The sequence below is a fragment of the Epinephelus lanceolatus genome, chromosome 1 (assembly GCF_041903045.1).
Source record: "Epinephelus lanceolatus isolate andai-2023 chromosome 1, ASM4190304v1, whole genome shotgun sequence".
Taxonomy (NCBI): Eukaryota; Metazoa; Chordata; class Actinopteri; order Perciformes; family Serranidae; genus Epinephelus; species Epinephelus lanceolatus.
Window position 1 is genome coordinate 19,890,344 of NC_135734.1, and position 22,047 is coordinate 19,912,390.

The 22,047-nt window shown below is 41.1% G+C and overlaps 2 protein-coding genes across 3 annotated transcripts in view; both read right to left on the reverse strand.

Annotated features, from left to right (window-relative positions):
* chchd6b (coiled-coil-helix-coiled-coil-helix domain containing 6b) overlaps positions 1-14,110 on the reverse strand; it is a 71,759-nt gene extending 57,649 nt beyond the window's left edge. For both annotated transcript variants that reach the window (XM_033626067.2, XM_033626066.2), the window contains exons 1-4: positions 13,882-14,110; positions 12,952-13,048; positions 12,335-12,389; positions 10,151-10,307 (exon numbers count right to left, since the gene is read on the reverse strand). In XM_033626067.2, the coding sequence (XP_033481958.1) occupies positions 10,151-10,307; positions 12,335-12,389; positions 12,952-13,048; positions 13,882-13,965 (393 nt within the window). In that variant the 5' untranslated portion in view covers positions 13,966-14,110. The remainder of the gene's footprint in view (positions 1-10,150; positions 10,308-12,334; positions 12,390-12,951; positions 13,049-13,881) is intronic.
* A 301-nt stretch (positions 14,111-14,411) lies between these two features.
* Positions 14,412-21,642, reverse strand: tpra1 (transmembrane protein, adipocyte asscociated 1). Its single transcript, XM_033625788.2, has 11 exons — positions 21,466-21,642; positions 20,330-20,510; positions 20,062-20,194; positions 19,519-19,605; positions 18,597-18,669; positions 18,320-18,399; positions 18,092-18,202; positions 17,938-17,998; positions 17,649-17,751; positions 16,630-16,710; positions 14,412-16,538 (listed from the first exon to the last, which is right to left on the reverse strand). Exons 2-11 carry the CDS (start codon positions 20,497-20,499, stop codon positions 16,268-16,270), a joined length of 1,170 nt encoding a protein of 389 aa, XP_033481679.1. The 5' UTR covers positions 20,500-20,510; positions 21,466-21,642; the 3' UTR covers positions 14,412-16,267.
* Positions 21,643-22,047: the final 405 nt, after the last annotated feature.

Genomic DNA, 22,047 nt, shown 5'->3' on the forward strand with positions numbered 1-22,047 from the left:
GGTAATGGAAAGACAAATCTCCACGGCATGGTTTGACACGGTGCAGCCAAAAGTGGCTATGGAGAAAGGGTACTAGAGCTATAGTGCTGTGCCAGTGCTAGTGAAAGCAGAAAGTGAAACCTAGTGCAAAACAGCGGTGGTGGGCAGGACATACTTTAAAACATGCCCGGAGGAGGACTTTTAAGTTTTTGCCAACAATATACCAACAGGCCAGCAGAGGGTTTTACGGGTCTCTGCATCAGTGTCAAAGGGTTATTATAAACTTAAAAATGTCTAACCTCTATCAGAGCAGGACAGCAGTTCAAATACATATGCATGAATCATCACACTAACACCTGTGGGTGATATGCACACCTGCGTGCACCCACAAAAACACACATGAACTCACACATAAGCGTACTCACAGTACAGTACAAATACCAGAGGCATGAATTGGTTAGTCTAGCTGTTTGCTCATTAAATGTGTGTTCTCGTCACATAGTCGGGGGAGGTTAAATGAATTAGCACTTCATCATCAGCCTGCTTTCACACCACAGACTGTCACACAGACAGATAGAGTAAAAGAGACTGAGAAAAGGACAGAGAGGTAGAAGGAGGATAGAGGCAGAGTGATATCGGGTGAATAAGAGGGATAGGTTTTTGCTTAGGAGAGAATGAAGGGCGAAGAAAATGGGAGAAGATAAGAAAGAAACAAGGCTAGCAGTGAGGGAGAGAGAAACAGTAATGACAGGCATTTTCTATATTCTCATTTGCTTACTCTCGTTCACTCACTCCAACATCTTCACATTCAGCATATAGTTATTTTTTATGTAGTTAAACTTATGATGTCTAGAGATCCAACTTCACCACTAAAAAATTCCAAATAGCTTTTTCTGCCCTGGAAAAACTGTATCCACTGTAGTCAGGAACGGTTTGGTCTGACTGGGGTCTGATTAGGTCTAGCTATTTTAACATAACAACAGGAACATGTCAAGGTCTTCCCATCTTGACCACCTGTACAGTTTTGCTTGGCTGCACTTGGAACTGGACTTGTGAATGCTTCCATTCACATGATGGGTATCGAACGAAGCAGGAAAAAAAGGTTTCCAATGAAGTCCTCCATTGGTATCAGTGTCACTTCAAGGGTACTGGCATTGGTACTAAAAAATTTTTAAATGATACCTAGCCCTAACTAATACTGGGCACCAGTCAAACATGTTATAAACAGACTGTTATAAATTTCACAAGTCAAGTGTTTATTTCGAAAACACTGCTTTCCTTACAAACACTGTACCTACTGTAGGTCACTTAATAAACATGAGATATGATTCCACATGTGAAAGACAGATCAAATGTTCGAACTTATCATCCTAAAATAAACTGCCGCAGGAGCAGAAATAAAACCACTGTCATTAGACTGTCCTCTGTCTTATTTTTGACTATGATAAATGCATCTTAAACTACCAAACTGCCTAGAGGACGACGTTTGACTCATAATGTGATTGTTCCAACATAAATCCTTATACCCCTATATGAGAACAAGCATCTGGGAAGCATTACCTTTTCTCTAGATAATAAGTCTTGTCCAGCTGTCTCATTACATCAAGACTGCTTTCTGATGGGAGAGGTATTCCACTCCTACACATTTGTCCTTTGAACCGACAGGATTTGTGCTACGCGCCGACTCTCCCCCCACCTCCACCCCCCTTACTGCTCTGCAACGATCAAAATCTCCTCAGCCGGTGAACGCTCTGCTCGTCAGCAATTACCATCGCTCGAGACGATACGGGAGTACTGTACGTGTGTGCGTATCTGTGAGTGTGTGAGTGGGGGTGTGCACAAAGGACTTAGCTGCTTTAACATGCAGAAAAGATGTCAAGTCTGTGATTACACTTGCTGATAACAAGTGGTTTAGCCGTGTGTGAATGTGTGAGTCTGAATTGCTGTTGTATTTTACGTTGTCAGTTTCCATGAGAAAGAATTTCAGAGTTTATATCTGTGTGTGTGCGCACACATGTGCACCTTCACAGTATGTCACACTTGCAGTCTCAAAAGCCATCGTTACGGTGAAGACCCCGCTCAGTTTCAACACAAACCTCTCTCTTGTTTTTCGATTCATTCTTTTTCTTTTTCATTGATCCATCTTTCTCCTCTCCTCTGGATTCTCACAGCTGTTCTCCTCTCCCTCTCTTCTCCCTTTCTTCCCTTCTCTGTCTTTGACTAACAAGCAGCTATCTAGCCGGCTGGCTGTCGGAGTCAGACATCTGAATCTATTACTATACCACGGTCCAAGTCACTTCTCTCCGCCTTTCAGCTCCTATAGCCCCGCTCCCATGTTTCTCTTTCACCCAGCTCTCTGGCCCAGTGCTTCCATGTGCTTGCTGCCCTAACCGTTTATAGGTGGAAATGACTCTTCGCTCTTGTTAATAGGTGGGTCATGGGAAAAAGAGGACACTAGTGGACAAAGCAAAAATTGTGTGTAGACGTGTGTGTGCCAGGCTGGCTTAAATGCAGGTGCTTCCATGGATATTCTGAGTGTGCATCTGCTTTCAGTGCTTATTCTTGCAACAAATAACTACTGGATGCTGAATAGACACTGAGTGGATCATGGATGCACAACGTTAAGGGATGACCTTCTTACTGTTGTACTGCTACTGTGCGATATGCAGTGGTTCGTAATCTGCTCAACAATGATGCGTTATGATCTGCTGCAAAACAACGGTTTCATGGTTCTGATTTTAGATACACGTTGTCATCTTGGGTCAAGGGGGGAAAAAATCCATCCACAGATTATTTCGGGATTGGCTGGATAGAGCTAAACCAACATGTCCATCTGGTGCTAGAAAGCAAACACTCAAAGCAGCTGAAGTGATATGAGTTGACAGATTGATGTAACCACAGGCTAGTTCTGGGAGGAGGGATGAGATGGTGGGTGGCGAGGTTTTATTTGCCTTCGAATCATAGATTTTATGTGTGACGCAGTCTGTAAACATGCCACAGATTAAATAATATCTAGGAGTGCCTACACTGTGTATAATAACGTTGATAAAGGAAACACTTAATTAAAACATTATGTTTAAGGAAATCAATAAAGGTACGGTTATTAGCTAAAACAACAGTAAACAAATCTGTTGCAGGGAATTATATCTGGTGATCATACACAAATGACTGGGGCTGCAGGGGGACCTGCTGGTTAGCGAGAACATCTTGTAACCGAAAGGCTTCATATTTGGTGCAAAACACAACATTTCCACCCTTGTCAACTGTCATTTCCGCGCGTTTCTCCGCAGCAGCAGCGGGGCAACACTGTTAACATGTGTGGCATCATCCACTGTGGTCTGAGTGTTTGTCATCTCAGGTCTGACTTTAATGAATGTTGGGGCTTTTCACCCTGGTTTTCATCATCTTTCTTTTAGACAGTGTCAAATGCTGCACTCTGAGTCATCATTCACACACACACACACACTAACACATGCATGTACACACACACACACGCACACACACTGAGGACAGGGACAGGGGTTGAAAAGAGAAAGATAAAAAGATAAGAAAGAGGAGGAGGAATAAATGCTGGAAGAACATGTTGCCCAGGAGCACATGTTGCTGTGCAGAACACGCATCCATCCTGCTTTTTTTTTAAAAAAAAAAAAAGCCCCTGGAAAACCAAACATGTTTCAACAATGCCATCTAGTGGCTATTTACAGGGTTACAGCCTGTGTCACAAACCTCCCTCATCCATAGACATACTCACTGATAACTTAAAATATGCAGCCATGCAGTAAAAATGTGATAAAAGGGAACTTACTACACAGCAAGGGAATCAAAACACCTCAACAATGAAATGACACCATGTTAATTCAAATTCCTACTACAAAGGGACAGACTAACAGTGACATTTACCAATAAACACGACATGAAACAACTACCTGATTTGCTGTTTAAGTGCCTACACAGCCATCTGGCTGGGAAAGAGGAAGTGTGACAACTGAACAGGGACATCAGGAGTGACCAAAACAGCACATCACCTCTTATCACACATTTCAGCTCAAACTGTACAGCTGACAAAATTCTCAAATCAAGATATGATTATTTACAGTTAGCTAGAGAATGCTGATTTCTTTTAAGAAAATGCATGGCTTCATTGCAGTGACATCTTAGCAAAACTGACTGCATTGAGTAAAAATTGATCATAGGGAAAATATGGCAGACTGAAAGGCAGCACTGTTTAAAACCATGTTACTTTAATGATACATTTGTGGGAGTAAAGGAAATGTCACTCCTGGGGATGAATAAACTGGAGAAGAAGAAGAGCAAAGAGCAAGGCAGTATGACGCATGAAGAGAAACCCATTTTCCAAACTGAAAATGATGTGGAAAATTACCTCCAGACTTAATAAACTTCAAGAGGGGGTAAGTGGGCGGCACGGCGGTGTGGTGGTTCCTCCGGGAACCCTCCTCACAGCAAGAGGGTTCCCGGTTCGATCCCGGGTGTGAGAGAGAGTTTGCATGTTCTCCCCGTGTCAGCGTGGGTTCTCTCCGGGCACTCCGGCTTCCTCCCACAGTCCAAAGACATGCAGGTTGGGGATTAGGTTAATTGATAACTCTAAATTGTCCGTAGGTGTGAATGTGAGCGTGAATGGTTGTCTGTCTCTATGTGTCAGCCCTGCGATAGTCTGGCGACCTGTCCAGGGTGTACCCTGCCTCTCGCCCGATGTCAGCTGGGATAGGCTCCGGCCCCCCTGCGACCCTCAAGAGGATGAAGTGGTTAGAAGATGAATGAATGAATGAATGAAGATGGGGTAAGTGGAACAGAGGTGGGGGGAATTAAGGTGACTTCAAATGATTTGAAGACATCCAAGTATGAACACCAAAAAAACCCCCACATATCTAACAGGCTACAAAAGAAACTTTTAAATAAGGTTTGTAACATGCGACAGCAGTCATTTTGTGCTGCTTTACTGTTTTTAGTAATGTTCATGTACCTGTGTTTTTAATGTTTACTTTTTCTTTCTAATTCTTTCATTAAAAGTTCCCCACATGGGACTCTTTCTCTTTATGGGGCATCTGTGGCTCAGAAGATAAAGCTGGTCGTCCATCAACTGGAAGATCCCGTCCGCATGTATAAGTATCCATGACCACCAGTGTGTGAATGTCTGTGTGAATGAGTAAATGTGACTCGTAGTGTGAAGTAGTCAGAAGACTAGAAGAGTGCTATACAAGTACAAGTCCATCCATCCATTGGTCATCCAAAACTCTAACGTTGTTGTCCATCACTGTTTTCTCATTGCAGATAAAAGCTACCTTTTAATATACAAGCCTGAAAGCACATCAACTGACAGGACATAAACATTCACCTGCAACCCCCCAAACAGGTAGGAAAGTCTATTCTTTTCACCCACCTTGGAAGCTTCTGAAATTCAATAGCAGACGCTTGTTATTATCTGTGTGTGCGAACGTGTGTGAGCTGCTCAGCACTGAATGCCTGTGCATACTAATAGCATTTTGTTTGCAGCACGAATGACACCTCTGAGGCGGAGAGAATAGTCGGGGGAAGAAAACAAACACAGGAGGTGCTAATGAAAGAAAGGAGAGGTGAAGAGACGAGGTGTTAATGTAACTTGTCATCTCTTCCGTGTCTTCGCTCAAGGTGTAACTGTTAAGGCCTAAATGTAGTCTTGGAACAACGTAGGATGACATGTTGAAAAAGCCGAGTTGTGTGAACTTTTTGAAGTGCGCTTTTGTAGGTGGGGTGACAAGCTGGCGTCGTAGGGACAAAGGGGAAATGTGGAGTGGAGGTAGCAGTTGGCACAAGAAATAAACAAACAAGGTACAGAGAATAAAATGTTGAGGAACACACAAACTTAAAAATGAAGAGAGAAGGTGTAGGGATATTGGGCAACTGTTAGCCCCATTTTTTTCCCCCAAGATCACACCTCTTCTCCTGTCCACATTGGCCGTGGAACATCCAGAAATGAGCTTTTCACTGCTTTTAAGACTTTCCAAACAACACCTCTTTGAGGGCAGTGGTACTTATTGACATTCAGTGGTAAACTTTAATGAGTTACAGATGGGTATTTGTAAACTACATAAAAATATGGCACAGAAGAAAAGATTTAACTCTATCAGATAGCACACAAGAACACAAATTTATGTGCCAAACAAAAATGTAAACACCACGGGACAAGGGAAACTTAATATGCAAGACATTAAAAGAATATAGTACCGACTGAACTGTGGATGAACCTTGCAAGCTGATATCCCCTACAACACACACACACACACACACACACACACCCTCATTCCTCTGATGTAAATCGACACAGAGCCTGTTTAACGCACAGGTATGCACAGATACAGACACAGATATATATACACACACAAATAGTCCCAGTGGTGGCGGCTGGCGCTGAGACAGGAGTAAATGGCTAATGTGAGTGTTTGTGACAGGCAGCCTGAGGCAGTGTGGGGAGCATCTCAGCTCTCTGACAGGTGTTGCCTCCACAACTCCCTCGCCCCTTCCTCACCCAAACACTAACGCAAAGCCCGCCTGCTGGGGAGCCAAGAGTGCATGTGGGGAAATAGGCTGGGGGAGCTCGCTATGTATGTGTTTGTGTATTGTAATAGCGTCACAGCCGTACGTGTGTGAATGCATGTCTGTGCATGTGTCTATCTTCTCCTCTGGGGAATAAGGCAGCTCCCAAACTGCTCAAAGTGGAGCGTTTTACGGTGGAATGGGGAAAGAGAGGAGGGTGGAGAGACTTTTTCTTAAAGGCATCCAGCTGCGTTGTTGCCTGTGGATGCAAGGTCGACGGAAAATGCAAAGAGGGGAGGGAAGAACACCTGCTAAGCAGAGAGATTTGATGGCGGCGGAGCTCTTGAACCAGATTTCCAGGTGCTTTCAATCTACTCAAAAGCTGAAGCAATGCAACAAAAATATAATACATCTCTCTTTTTAATCATGGGAGTGAATTATGCTAGGTTTTGGGTCTTTTTGGGAGGGTTGTTAAGTATGTGTCACATTTTAGACAGTGGAGGATTCAAGCTGGCAATAATGTGTTAGACAGTTAAGCAGAAAAAGTGAGAGTTAGAGGTGAGACCAAACAAGAGGGACAGGTGAGAAAGAGGAAAAGGTGGGAAGGAAGACGGGATGGGGGTCATCACATAAACACTCAAGTCATATGCTGTCTAGGCTTCTCACATACATCTACTTCAGTTCTATCAGCACCTGAAAGCAGTAAAAACCTCCCCCTTCTTCTTACTTAAACTTACACATAAACTTTTGCTTTGCATCTACACCTAGCTAAGCTTCCCTTCAATTCCACACACACACACACACGCACACAAGAAAACTTTGATCCCAGTGTTGACAAAAAGACGCTCAAACCTGTCAAACACACCCATCACCACTGACAGAGTTGGGTCACTACTGATTCTCTACTCTGTACAACCACAGACAGAATAAACCTTTAAGGTGTCTCCCCACATCTGCACACACACTGACAGGCTGTATTGACTTGTCAAGTCAGAAAAAGTAGAAAACAAAGCTGTGGGGTAAGAGTTTCACATTGGGATGCAACATCATTAAATGTTTGGAGCCCATATCAGTGTAAGCTAAGCCAGCAGCTTCATTCAGTATTCATTACAGCTCGCTGGCACACCGAAAAGACACTGCAGGACAAATCAATTGGAGAGAAGAGAGAGGGAGACGAGGCTGTTGGAAATCCACAGTGTTTCATTTTAACAAAGCAAAGCAAGTGAAAAAACACCAGGGAGGGAATCGCAAATTAACGATCCGGAATAGATCACTGCTCATCAATATACATGTAAGCAACATCAGAAACTGAGCTGACAAACACTTGTTACACATACAAATCTCTGGCAATCACCTCTCTGTCACTCTCACATGCTGCCCTGTTGTTTGAATCATTATCAGTCTGAATTTGACGGGAGAATGTGTCAACAGGCACATTTTTGACAGTGACAAAGCAAAACTGTGAACATACCAAACACATAGTCACTTTCTTGTTTTAGAAACCAGGCTACTACTGAAAGACAGGGTTTAATCTGATAAGAAATGCATGGAAACCTTGAGACTTTGGTGGAAATAAGTGTTAACATTCATAGCAGAAGACAACATTGCTCGGATTCCTGTTCCAATTCAATACTGAATACTGTTATTATAAATACAGACTGTTGGAACAGATGATCATATTTGTACCCTAACAAGTCACAAAGACCTTCAGGGATTTTCCTGCCCTGATAAAGTAGATACTTTACATCGCCACATCACGACTGTCACTCCCACACCACATACATATCTATTTTTATTTATTTACAATACACAGATTGTGCCAGATATAGCTAAAAGCTAATTTTCATCCTTAGTCTCTGGGCGGAGGCTACAAGTGATGCCCAGGTTACAGAGACAAAATCAATGCGGCAAGTCTGTCATCAAGGGTAGTCGGAAACAAAGATACGGTAACAGCTCTGAAAACCGAGCTTCTTAAGATACTGAATTAAATTAAATTTTTCCCACTTTTCTTTGACGCACTGACAATGAAAATTAAATGAATAATTTCAAAAAAGATTCAGGAAACACTATGCTACAAAAGTGATCAGCATCTCGACTTCAGTGTTACTAACAATTAAACAGCGAGCAAAAAATCACATTTACAATACCCTGATCACTTCCAGTTGAATATTTTATAGTCTGCTTAAAACTGCAAAAATACATCTGGTATCTCTCTCTGCAACACAGAAACCAAGGTGGTAAATGTACATCCTAACAATTCCATATTTTACCATAGCCTCAGCCCAGAGGCACTAAAACAGTAGAGGGTGCTGATGACTAATACAAACGGTTTCTGGGGGAAAGGAAATATATCACTCCTGCTAAATAATGCAAAAATGTAAATGAATGTAAATGGTATAGTCATGTTTTGACTTTAACAAATACAATTTGGTGTTTCTATACATGTATATTGGAAACTCTGAAAATTATAAGTGTCTAAATATGTGTCGGATATACACTTATCAAAAGTATTAATACTAAGATAATACCACGTTTAAAACGTTGATCTCCATTATAATACATTAAACAGTATCAAAAGTACTGAAGCTATTAAAAAAGATACAATTCTACATTCAGATTTTCAACCCAAGGCTGCACACATGAAACAACAGGGAAGAAAATCAACTTGTCGTCAGTGTCTGGCTGTTGCAGCATCCTCTCCAGCAGCGAACCCACCATGTGACTGAAGGTGTGTGTTCTGTGACTTTTTTGTTACCAACACTGTGTGCAGGTTGTTAAAAAAATAAAGAAAAATAAATATCTTATTTTGTGTGCCTAGGACTTCCTTTTTACCCTCTTTGCCATGATTGTATCAAAGTTTAAAATAGTGTTTGTGATAACCCTGGTCTCATGTGTATTTAAAATAGTAATAAGTTTGCCTATTTCACCCCTAGTAAGTACAAACCAGTGACTTTACTTGATAAGAAAGTGGTGAAATCATGGATCAGACAAGTTGTTCTAAAACTTTTGTATAAAAACTTTTTTTTAAATATCTCTGGGCGTGATAATAAAAAAGTTTTTCAAGTGTATGTGAAGTTTTGCTGTCAAAACAAATGCATACAGGGTTCCCTACACTTATCTTTAAGTCCAATTATAACACTTCTTTAAATCATAGTAATGCTAAGTCTTTGCATGCAAATGCAGCATTCTTTTACCAAGGGGGTTTTATGAGATTAGCCAGCACTGGTTTGCTCCAGCTATGTGTAAGTTCTCTCCTAAATTAGAGTACAAAGTCAACACTAGAGGCTAAGTAACTACCAGTTATTTTGTCATCAAATCAGCTGCTACAACTGGCTGTATCAAGATTACTTCGGGCATAACCTAACTAGTTTGGGTGTAAAGTCATAACTAAGGCAAGTGGCAAATAGGCGATCAAAGATAGAGTTCCATCGTCATGGTTACTGTGCACATTAGCTGTCTGGCTGGCATGAGCCACTTGGCATCTTAATGAGCTTGGCTGATATTGACATATCCTATCAATAAATTAGGTCTATACCGGACTGCTGTGCTGCAAAATGGCAAATGGAAGTACAACTCATCAGACCCACTCGTGGAAAGCACAGCTGTGAGCCCTGGTATAGACCCAGAAAGCATCACTCACCAATAGCTTTGCCTTTTCGTGCTCTTCATGGGCCTTTCCTTTCTCTATGACGAGGGCAGGAGTCAATTCATCCAGGCCTGTGGTTGCTCCGAGCTCTCTCTCCCTCTGGGCCAGTCTGGCCAACTGCTCCTGCACCCGGGCCTGTTCATGCTCAAAGCTAAAGTAGGAGAAGATAAGAACTGTTTCAACCTTTATCTATCCAGTGAAAGCCTGCGAAACATGCAAGTTCTTGTTCACACAGAGAGATACCCAGCGAGGTCAGAGAGACATTGGTTTTTACATAAATACCAGTATCTTTGGGAAGAAGTCTCAAAAAATCAATAAGACAAAAGAAGTACATATATATCAATATGCATTTTTTTCATCAGTAATGTGGTAGTGGCACAGAGGAAATGCCCAAAACAATATTTGGACTGACACACGAAAACTCTTGACTGACACGTGTGCATGATTATGTTTTGATTAATTACAATATTTCTCATTTATTAATCGTTGGGTGGAATCTAATTAAAGATTACATTAAAATAAAATTAGGTTATGGTTCATCATGAAAAATAAAACAGTTCAGTATTACGGTAAGTTGGGCAGCAAATACATAGAACACGCTTGATATATAATTCCAGCCTCTCATATAATGCAATCCCATCCAGCAACACCATGACATATGGCCTAAGAAATAGCCACAGACATTATACTCTCCCCAGAAAAGCCCACAATTATGAGCTTAGCAAAAAAGTGCATTTATTGCACAGTTCTTGTGTTGGGTTGCCTTATATACTTCTGCTACAATACCTGACACAACTTGGCCTAAGAATTTAAACCAGTGGCATCATGTTAACTACATGAACCTGCATCAGTAAGAACTGATCAAATTCTGATCATATATTATGACTAATAAATTTCCAGCAGAGCATTTCACTGCCAGTGGGTAGGAATTATGGGACTTGCTAACATGTAAATCTATAGAGGCTCAGGATAGTATACAAGCATTCCAGCTGCATAGCAACATGCCTGCTGTACAGACAGAGTAAATCAGAACACGGCAGTGTTGACAGGTCACTCAGCATGCTTATATATGTTCTCCATAAACATTGCACATTAGCATCAAGTGTTTGCTATTTCATGCATCTGTCACCTTGACTGGCCATTAACAGCATGTGTCAACACAGAGAGCTCAATTTAAAGGTATACTATGAAGGATTTTCCTACAATGTAAAGACTCAAAAGTAATCCTTCCCAATCATCACTTAGGACCAACTAGATGTGTGTAGATGTGTATTTATCTGCAGAGATCCTGCCACACAGCATGCAGGTGAAGTTAAGACTTTATAAAAAGGTAGCAACCAGGTGCCAGAGTGTAAGCAGTATGCATGCAAGAGGCACAGCGCCAAAAAATCCCCACAAATATAGCGAGGAGAAATGCCATCTGGGGTTGGCTTTCACTTTCACTTTGGCTCAGGATGCTGTTTACAAACAATAACCAACAATTCCTGCATAGTATGCCTTTAAATGTAAGAAAATATGTGTTTGGATCAAATATTCTGCACAAATTGCTAGAGTTGTACCGATACCGATACCAGTATCGGAAATGCCTCCGATACTGCCTAAAATGCGATATCGGGTATCGGCGAGTACAGCCTAAGACCAATCCGATACCACGTAATGCCTCACATCATTACGCATACGTACGCTACAGGCAAATGAAATTGAAACGGAGTGGAGTTTAAAAAACATTCTACTGTAGCATTTAAAATGTCTTTTTTACCAAATTGTGTAGCTGCACTTTAACCTGTGTCTTGATCTGTATCAACACTGGATAATAATAATAAAAAAAGTTTTATGGCATTCATTCTATTATTATGTATTCATTTCTCAATATTTTACAGTAGTTTTAGGAGTTGAGACATACAACAATTCATATCCCATCCATTTTTATTTTACGCGCTGGTATCGGAACGGTACTCGGTATCGGCAGATACCTAAGGTTCAGGGATCGGAATCGGTATCGGGAAAGAAAAAGTGGTATCGGTACATCTCTACAAATTGCAGTAATTATTGGCATCTCAGGAAGGCATCAAAGTCCAAGTTAGCCAATACTAATGCTCTATCATAATCAGCAGAGTTATAGCAGGCCCTTAAACATATATATCTGGATAATAAAAAAACAAAGCATCGAGCACCTACTTTTTGCGTATTTCTTCCTGTATTTCTGTAGTGGTGGGTCCTGTTGGTTTTGGACCTGAAAATAAAATGGGATAAATATCAATTATAAACCTGGGTCACTCTGCAGAACAGAATATGGAGAGCAACAAATGGTTACTGGTGTATGATACGTTAATGTCTGGCTAATTATGTTGCCTGTGGGAATGACATCTGCCTTAGAATGATCTATTCAAAGTACTAAAGACTACAATAAGCACCCTCTTCTAAACCATTGTTTCTGATGCCTGCCCAGTTATCAAGTAACAGTTAAATGTAACTTAAATAACATAAATATTTATAGATAAACATGTATTACTAAGTAACATACAGTATATCTGAGCAACACAGTGAGGCAGCACAGACTGTCTTGGATCGAGTGTAAATATTCTAACAAATGTAACTACATAAATGACTCAGTTTTAGTTTACTATATCCCTTCCTGTCTATAATGACCAATGTGAAAAAGTCACACAGCAGCAGAATTGACCTTTATCCTGATTCAGTTCTCATCAGCTGCTGAATGAGGACATGTTTAATGACACAGTGGGCCTCCCAATGGGAGCTCCGTGAGAAAGGAAAGGTCTTTGACTGGGACGTACTGGGTGGTGGTTTGTGACTGTCTGACGGAGATGGTGGTGGCTTGCCGCTGTCAGTGCCCTCAGAGTCCCTCATCCGCCGGAGCACATCCTCTGAGAGCTGGACAGAACAGGAATGTGAGAATTAACAAATGTGCACATAAACACAGGAACACACACGCACATATAAAAACCCCTTGCTGTACATACAGAACAATGGGAAAGCAGCAGATTAAAGGCTCACGGGTTAAAGATTTTATCATCCAGCCTGCTGAAAGACTCCCCAGCAAGTCACTTACTTGCTACCAGCTCTACCAGACAGCTTTGCATGACCTCTGACCCCCCTGAGTTGTAAGACTTAGAGTAGTTATCTGCCTACACGGATCAACACATAAACACATTATTAATTTACTCTCCTACTGTGCTTTTGGCAGGTTCAAATATCAGACACAGTTGTTAATATACGAAACTGAAACTATGTTTTTTACGTCTGTCGTCACCAAATCATGACATTGAACGTTAGCTGCCGTTGACAAATGTTACAGTAACGGAACAGCGAGCTACCTTGAACGTTGTTGACACAGCAAATCTTGCTAACGTTTACACTGTGACGAAATTTCGTTTACAATATGGCTGCGTAAATGTCCACTTTAATGGTATTTAACGACTAGTTACACGTTGTAATTCACCAAGCTGTTGTAAGGGTAAGTTAACAGCTTCACACAGCGAGTAACGGTATCGGGGCATAACGGACAGCGGGGGTATGACCGGGTTCATTTGAGGACATGGTATGGGACCTGTCAGCTTTCCATTGCACCTTGTACTGACACCGCTGCATAGCCTACTAGCTTACCATTATTAGCATTAGCTGTCATGCCTATTAACATAACAGAACATAACTCAAACTTAGCCTGTGAATTTCAACAGTAAGAGGAAACGTCATATATAAGTTACCTTCACTCCTTCAATTACTGTGACCTTCTCGTTCTCGTCCAGTCCGAATGACACCTTCCTGGAGGTGCTGCTGTTACCTCCCATTTTCACCAGCTGTCTGCTCTGGTTAGAAAAAATAATAAAAACCTCCTCTAGTGTGAGGACAGGGACATAAATGAGCGGCCGGTGTCGCCGCCACAGCGACCGGTGGTTAAAGCACTCTAATAAAGGTCAAACTGGCGCTACAGTATCCTCTAAGCTCATTGGTTGGATAAAATCATTCGGACGTGAGGGGTTGATGGGAAATGTAGTTAAAAATGTCCTTTGAGTATTATGAGGCGTTTAAAGACCAACCCATCATCAGGAAACACAGATTAAAGGACAAACAGCGGTGTCATTAGCACAGGAAGGAATATATGAAGAAAAGCCTTTACCCAGAGTGTAGTTACCGCAAGAAACCACAGAGTGGAGTCCTGCCCTTGGTGTGAATGCAATAAATTACCTACACCAGCCACAGTGTGGAGTCTTTCCCAATCACACAAACAAACAAATCAGAGTCCATGGTTTATTCTGTAGGTCACGGAATGCTCAATACATTGCATTAATATGGGCTGCATATTATACAATCAATGCACTTAAATAAAAAGGCAATTTACAGATCATTTGCAAAATGATTTCAACATCAAAAATCTTGTCCATCGAGCAAGAGAGGACCTGGTGAACTCATGTCATGGATCAGCACACTGATTTCCCAATCACTATTCTAACTCCAAGTTACACTATCACCAGCACTGAAATTTGAATATATAATATTTCTAAGAGTCAGGCAAATACTGTAATTTCTTGGAAATACACACCTGCTGTACTGCCTTGTTGCTTTTCGATGATGAAAAAATAAATGTATCTATATTTTCTGCATCCAGGTCGCCACTATCTTTGAATACTGCTAGCTTAAATACAGTAATCCATTTATACCAAACATATAGCATTTTCAAGGGGAAACATGAGGTGGTTTTAAGAGACTGAAGTACGATACTGCAGTAACACCAATGGTGTGACAAGAACTGATTTCACAAGATGAACCAAGATGCCACAAAACCCATGCCTAATGATGATCAGAGTGGAAAATGTTCTCATTGACACTGCCTTAAAGTTACCAACTTTGACATACCAGTTGCCTGAGTCTTGCTCAGGGGGAATTAAAAGGATAATCTATATAAATAAACTCTATCAAGACCATGATTTGATGCCATTAAATTGAGCAATATTGTTTGTGGTCTAATTTGAACACGTCTAGTAACATTTCTGGAAAAAAAAAAAAAAACAGAACACGGGAAAATATTGGCAGAAAAATAAATCAGCAGCAAGCAGAGCTAAACTATGCTGATATGGAATGAGGGCATGTCTAATCTGGAATACACAAAAAGAGTTTCTGCACATTTTTTTGTTCAAATCAGACAGGTAATAGCACATCCTTAATGACTATGGAGCTAACAAATGTGCTTTCAGCAGCAGGAATGGTTAATCTGGTTCAACAAATATAAGCAAAAGCCCCTAATAAATAATGGAGGGGATAAATGGCTGGTAGCAAATGTGATGTGAGACACAATCTGAGTGTCACAGATGGTTTGTGATCTTTAGCTTGAATACAATTCCTGTATTTAGGAGCTGACAATGTCTTTATCCTATTGCAGTTACACTCAACACACTAACACCTTTTGCTTGTTCACTGAGGGGATGGCGACTATTTGACAGGACAAAGTACGCCTATCAAAATGAATTAGTCCTTGACCTGTGTAGATAGGCACTGTGATTCAGTAAAAAATGATTAGCCAACACAAGACAGTGATAAAGTCAGTTGAGATGTTGTTACTCAGAGCTTTTAGTGGGAATGTACAGATGTTGAGTTGCCGTCAAAAAAATGTTACATCTTAAATACTTATGTACTTGTTTGGGGTTTAGACTTCATTATTGAGGACTGAGCAGTTGATGCATGATGCTGGAATGACAGAAAATGTGCGGAGACGAGTCAGTAAGCTCCCACATTTAAGAGCCTGTTAAACAGAATCAATATGGAGTCTGTCGGGGCCACAATCAGGGACAGTACTCCTACTGTGGAGCTACAGCAGCAGTGCACTCAGGCGACAGTGTTACAAAAAGCGTTTGCTAAGTTCACAGTCCTCCAGGTAATTGGCTAGCAAAGGTCTCTCCTTTAGTGTCCACTTGTTAACTTATCCTGGCATCAAAGCGAGACCAAGATTACTTGTTCTTGGCGTCCAGCTACTTTGATCTGCATTTTTTTTGGCCAACTCCTCTGATCACCACCCTGCATTACACACTACATACGCATAACATTTAAGTCCAGCTGTAAAACCCCCTCGCTTCTCCCATTCTCCTCTTCGTTCATTCAAGCAATGACAGGTCTCCAACGCTCAGCTTCAATGCTGTTAATGCTGCTGGACCCATAGGGTCCGGAGGCAACATCATCCAGGTATGCTCCCACCATACGAGAGCTGCCGGGACCAGAGCCATCAATCTGGGTGGAGGAGTAAAACAGGCCTTGGTCAGTCAGCTCCTTACGGCCAAGGGTTGTAGCGACGGTTGGGGGAAGGTGGACATCACTTTCATCCGGCTCGTCCACCTGTGACTTGTAGGAGAACAGGATCTTGGGCTCTGAACTGTAGAAAAGAACAAAGAATAAATTCAGTCAACTGTGCTAAGTACAACTAGAAAGTATTCTGCATATTTTGTATGATTCTTAGTACAAACCCAAAGAAGCCCTTGAGGAATGTGACATAAATGAGCGGAGCGAAGGCGGAGAAGTACAGGAAGGTGGTGACATCCACACAGCTGGTTCAGAAAAGACAAAATAAAGACGGGTTTCACAAGATGTAAACAGGCCTGTGAAATGGTAGGTTTTCTATTCTCCAACCTGTGCCCTATTTTCCAATGTTTTTGTGTTTAAGTGACTAATGGGAACAACAATTTCTGAAACTGGTCCAGTATTGACAGAGACCACTAAGGTGGCGGCAAAACAGGCTGCAATGTAAACACTCACTTTATGTCCAATAAAAGTGCTTGTTTTTGTCATTGAAAGGCTCAGATTATTACACTAAGTGACTAACAACATCATGGAAAGGATCCCTACAGAGAGAGACCTCTTTGTTAACGAGTAAGATCCTTTTTTAACCAGAACAGCCCTGAAACTGCTATCACCAAACCCACCAGACTCCATTTAATGAATAGTATTTTTTTTTCATATGTCTGTTAGACAAAAAGAATCTTAATCTTTAACAAAAAGATCTATCTCTGTGTGGAGCCTTTCCATAATGTCAGTGGCAAAAACAAGCACTTTTGGTGGACCTACACTGACAGCCCCCAAATGCCCTGAGTAGTAACACTGTAGTCTGTTTTGCTGCTGCCAGTTGCAGGAATCTCTCAATATTGGATACATTTCAAAAAATGTTGTTCCCATTAGTCACATGGGCACAAAAACATTGGAAAATAGAGTCCAAGTTGAAAAATACCTAAGTAACCCACTGAAAGTTACAGGACATGAGCATTATTATTAGCTTCAGATGCAGCAACCACAACCAATAGGTTGCTGCCAAAAGGACAACATCTGTTATGTGCTTATCCTCTCGCCTAAACTCAACTGAACTTCATAAGACCTACCAAAACACTGAGTCATCCCCCTCGCTGCAAAACAAAAACACATATCCATTTCTTCCTATAATACTCACATAGGTCCATTTTTTCAGTGTGATATTCAAAAGGATTATACTGACCACAGTCCCTCTATGATTCCAGCACATAGCAGAGCACTGCCCAGGCCCTGGACGAGGTTCAGTAAGGACAGGATGGCAGCATATACATAGAAACTCCTCTTAGCTGGACAAAAGAAGCAAAACAAAGATATGTAGGCAACAGAGGTCAAATGCTTTTAATTATATGGCATCCTGCAGTGGTAACAGCACATTAATAAGACTGGATATGGATTGCATGATATAGAACACTAATCTTTTAACCTTTTAAATTGAATTTCTTATCTCTGCTGCCATGAAATCCGTAACTTACATGGAAGAGATATCCTCTCCCTCACTGGAGTTTTAGGCAAGATCACAATCAAAGAGTACACCTATAAAAAAGGATTACATCATCAGTTAATTATTAGACATCAGTCATCAGATATCTGTCAAGTATGAGTTTTGTATAGTCACAGGTTACAGACCAGGAAGAAGAAGCAGGAGCTGGCCAACCAGAAGTGCCGTCCTCCGTGACCGTAGATGTTGAAGTCCTCAGCAGACAGGTGACTGTCTGGATACAGGATCTCTAGTGTGCCCTAGAACAATTCAGTCATTTATTTCAATTGAATTCAGAATGACAATGCACCAAAATGTCCTGCTGTGCAATGATCAGTTAAGTTTTTAGTAATAATTAACCTCTTATCAGTCATTACCTGTGTAATGGAGTAGCCCAGAGCCAGCACTGCAGTGATAGCCAGCACTCGCTTTATACTGGACTTGCTCTCCAGGTGACCTGATTAACGAATACAGAACAAGGCTTAGAAGACACAAAAACTCTACAGACATTCACTTGCATTCATAATTAGATACAGGGCTGAAAAGGATCATTATTAACTGATCATATGACACAGATGTGTCATGTGAAAAGAGACTGAAACAATGGTTAGCATATACAGTAAATGAGAACTGAAACCAGTAGACCAAACTAACCAAAAGCCAATCCCAAGATGACAACACTGAGCTCAATAGCCAGCAAGAAAAATCGGGTGATTTCCCACAGCACCTGGAGAGACAACAAACATCATGAGATCCACTGTGACGAGATGGGACCAGCTGTGTTGTAACACATATTGACCCAGAGCATGTGCAAAACTTTACAGGTCGGGTCACACTCAAAACAATAAATAATAATGTGTGTGGTTTTTTTTTCAGCAGTTCAGCCATGATAGTGGGGAATGGGAACAGTAGGCCCATCGCTGTGTGAACTCCATAGGGATCGTTCTGGTATGTGAGGAATGTCAGTTGTGCCCTTCCTTTTGGACATGAAAGCCAAACAAAGTCATGCTGAAGCTCATATTAGCCCCTCGTGGTATTCAATAAAAAGGGATATAGGGACTGTTACTTCAGTATGGGCGAGGTATTCATGCTGGAACGCTGCAATCTGTCAACTATTTTATATTGTGTGTTCACTCTCACTCTCTCTCGCGCACACACACACACACACACACAAAAACAAAACAACAAAAAAGCCTGGGCCAGTACATCAATTTAACAATTTCCCCCTGGCTATATATTCCACCACACAAAAAGCAGTTTCTCCTCCAAAAGTACACTTCTTGCTGTAGTTTAAAGCAAACATGAATATCTTATGACAAGTGCAGCTCAGATTATGTTCTCGGTAAAAGAGAGCGAAGAGTGGTGCAGAAAAATACAGAGTAAAAGCCTTACACATGTACTATTTACTGTATGTCCAGCTTTTATCTCTATAGAAAACCATGTGAGGGTTTGCTCGAGGTCCAGTCAGTAACTATTTGATCATCTACATGTCCATCTTCTTGATCTTAATTTATATTACAGGCCCAACACCCATGTGGTAACAAAACTGTTATTTATGCTTCTTTTGCTTCCTTACTTTGTCTATGATGGTGGCAGCACTGGATGCACTGACAGTCATTGACACTACGGCCCGGGTGATTCCAACCGCCGCTACAACAAACACCTAAGAAATACAGTACGAAACATGTTAGACACTATAAAACAATCTGTCGTCTCAACACTATGAAAATATGTCCTGGAGTAGAACTGAGGAAAAAGTATAGCTGATAGCAACAATGCACTGTTTAACACTAGTGACAAACCATTTGTAGAGCTCACTTACAGCCTTGCTAGGCATTGTGGACCTTTTTTTTTTTTTTTTTACCATCACTGGAATAAACGGATGCAGTAAATTTTGGAAACAAAGGGTAAGCACCTTCCACAGAGAAGGGACAGATTATAAAGCAGAACAGTAAACAAGGAAGAAACTCATGACCAAGTATTTCCACAATGTTGTTCATCTTTGTTGTTGGATCAACACCACAGTCATCTTATGGGAATTCGCCGTGTGACATGGATCCAAGGTCAAGATAATAACTCTGAATACAGTATGTTGGTGTTTCTGTTGTTTGTGTCCTACCAGCAAGTAAAAGGTGACGAAGATAGGGCTGGAGGTGAGTCGAATCTTTGCCCTGGCTGAGGGCAGCTTCCACATCAGGAATACAAAGAAGGCCACATTAGGCACTAGCAGTAAAATGTCCCAGAATCGTACCCTAAAACAGAATAATGGATGTGAATTGGACAATACAGAACTTTCCGAAAAATAACTCATATGTGTAGTCTGTCAGATATGCACTGTGAACTGTTATTTTGACCAGCCATTTCTTCCAGCTTGTGCTAATAAATACCTGGAGTCTCCAATGTCCTCATACAGAACTTGTAGACATTTGTGAGGCTTGGTGATGTTGTCTTCAGTAGGTGGCCAAGTTGGGAATGTTGACGTGTTGTCCAATGGTGTAGGTGAAATACTGCCATTGTACTGAGTAAACCTAACCACAGCAGTCACTGTGGGTAGCATGGTGTCGAACCCTGAGGAAAAAAGACACTGGTTATGTCAGGTATGAACAGAAACTGATTACTCACATACTAGCACATCAGCTGAGCTTCTACTTCTCATTCATTACAGCTTCCTCCTTTGGGTAAAATACAGCACTGTAAGGGGAGGGTCCTTTCACATGGGTGCTAAATCCATTTTAGGTTTCATTATAGGTAAATGTATACTAGACCCAACTTGTATGTCATATGAGCACAGCAAGACACGTCAGAAATTGAAACTGGTGCTGCTATAGCCGGCGGCACATTGGTTAAGACTTTAGGAGGTGTAGCCGACAACTGTTGGATTGTTGTTTTACCAGGCAGCTTCCTCCACTATTAGATAAACATTATGTAACAGAATTGGCTGCTATATCAGTCGTGTGTGGCGTTAAATTTAACGTTTCAAACTATCAATCTTGTCTAATCATGCTGATATGAATTTACGAATACTCAACTGTTGGGATAACTGCCATGATACAGTAGCTACCTATCTTTGCTAGTGTAAACGATAAACAACGTAAAATAAAAGGGCTCAAATAAAAACCGCTCTCGCTTGAGCTGAATAAATATACTAACAGTTAGCTAGTTAATAATAATGTAACGTTAGCTAGCCCAGCGTACAATTCCTTGTCATTTATCCCAACACTTTCGGTTAGAGTAAAAGGGGATTTCAGACGTTAGCTAAAGCTGCTACTTACAGCTTGCTAGCTGCGGTCGGAGGAGCGGTTGTCTGTCAATTAAAATTATATTCTCCCTGCTTCCGTTACAGACAAATAAGTAAAGACGACAATGCTAACGGAAAATACAGCTTGCGAATTAATACTATGTATCCCAGTGTAAAAGCCGCCTGGCTCACGTTAGCATCAAAACAAACGTGATACTAGTGCAAGCGCAGTAACGCCGACCAAACGTAACGAGAGCTTCAACTGGTAAAAAAATAATATCTTACCTATTCAGTAGACTCGGATTCAATGGTACAACTATTGTAGAATGTTTTAGAATTAATAAGACTTCAGCAGATGCTTTACAAGCTGTCATAAACACTGTAATCGATTAATAAATTGATCACCGATACGAGACATGGCTGTGCTGGATAGTTTCGTTAACAAATATTCCCTGTGAGGTCAGCTGACACGCTCACCAAACAAGCGGAGGAAATCTCGCGAGATGACTTTGTGACGTATGTGTGAGTGTTTTATTTTTTTACCTTGTTAGAAGAGGCCCCCCTAGCGTTAGAAATGTGTTTTCTCTTTTCTCTTTTCTTTATTATGTTGCCTTTTGTATGTTATGGCCTCAGAGAGAGAAATCAAGGACCCAGCTGGGTTGCTGTTAAACGCCCTTAAAAATAAGATGTCTTTATTATGAGAAATAAAGGGCAAAAAAAAAGAAAAAAAAAGAGGCAGGCTATATGATAGGATAATATAATATGACTTTGGGATAGCCTAAAGAATAATGGCCCTCTATACCATTTAGCTATAGTTCAGGTTGTCTCCCACCGGGTACATTTGCATAGGCTATAACCCATCGTTAA

Coding starts and splice junctions, on each gene's coding strand:
- tpra1 (XM_033625788.2), bottom strand. CDS start 20,499: ATGCTACCCACAGTGACTGCTGTGGTTAGGTTTACTCAGTACAATGGC. Junction 18,203..18,319: donor TGGGCTACTCCATTACACAG/GTAATGACTGAT, acceptor GAATTGTTCTAG/GGCACACTAGAGATCCTGTA. Junction 17,752..17,937: donor GGAGAGGATATCTCTTCCAT/GTAAGTTACGGA, acceptor TCTTTTGTCCAG/CTAAGAGGAGTTTCTATGTA.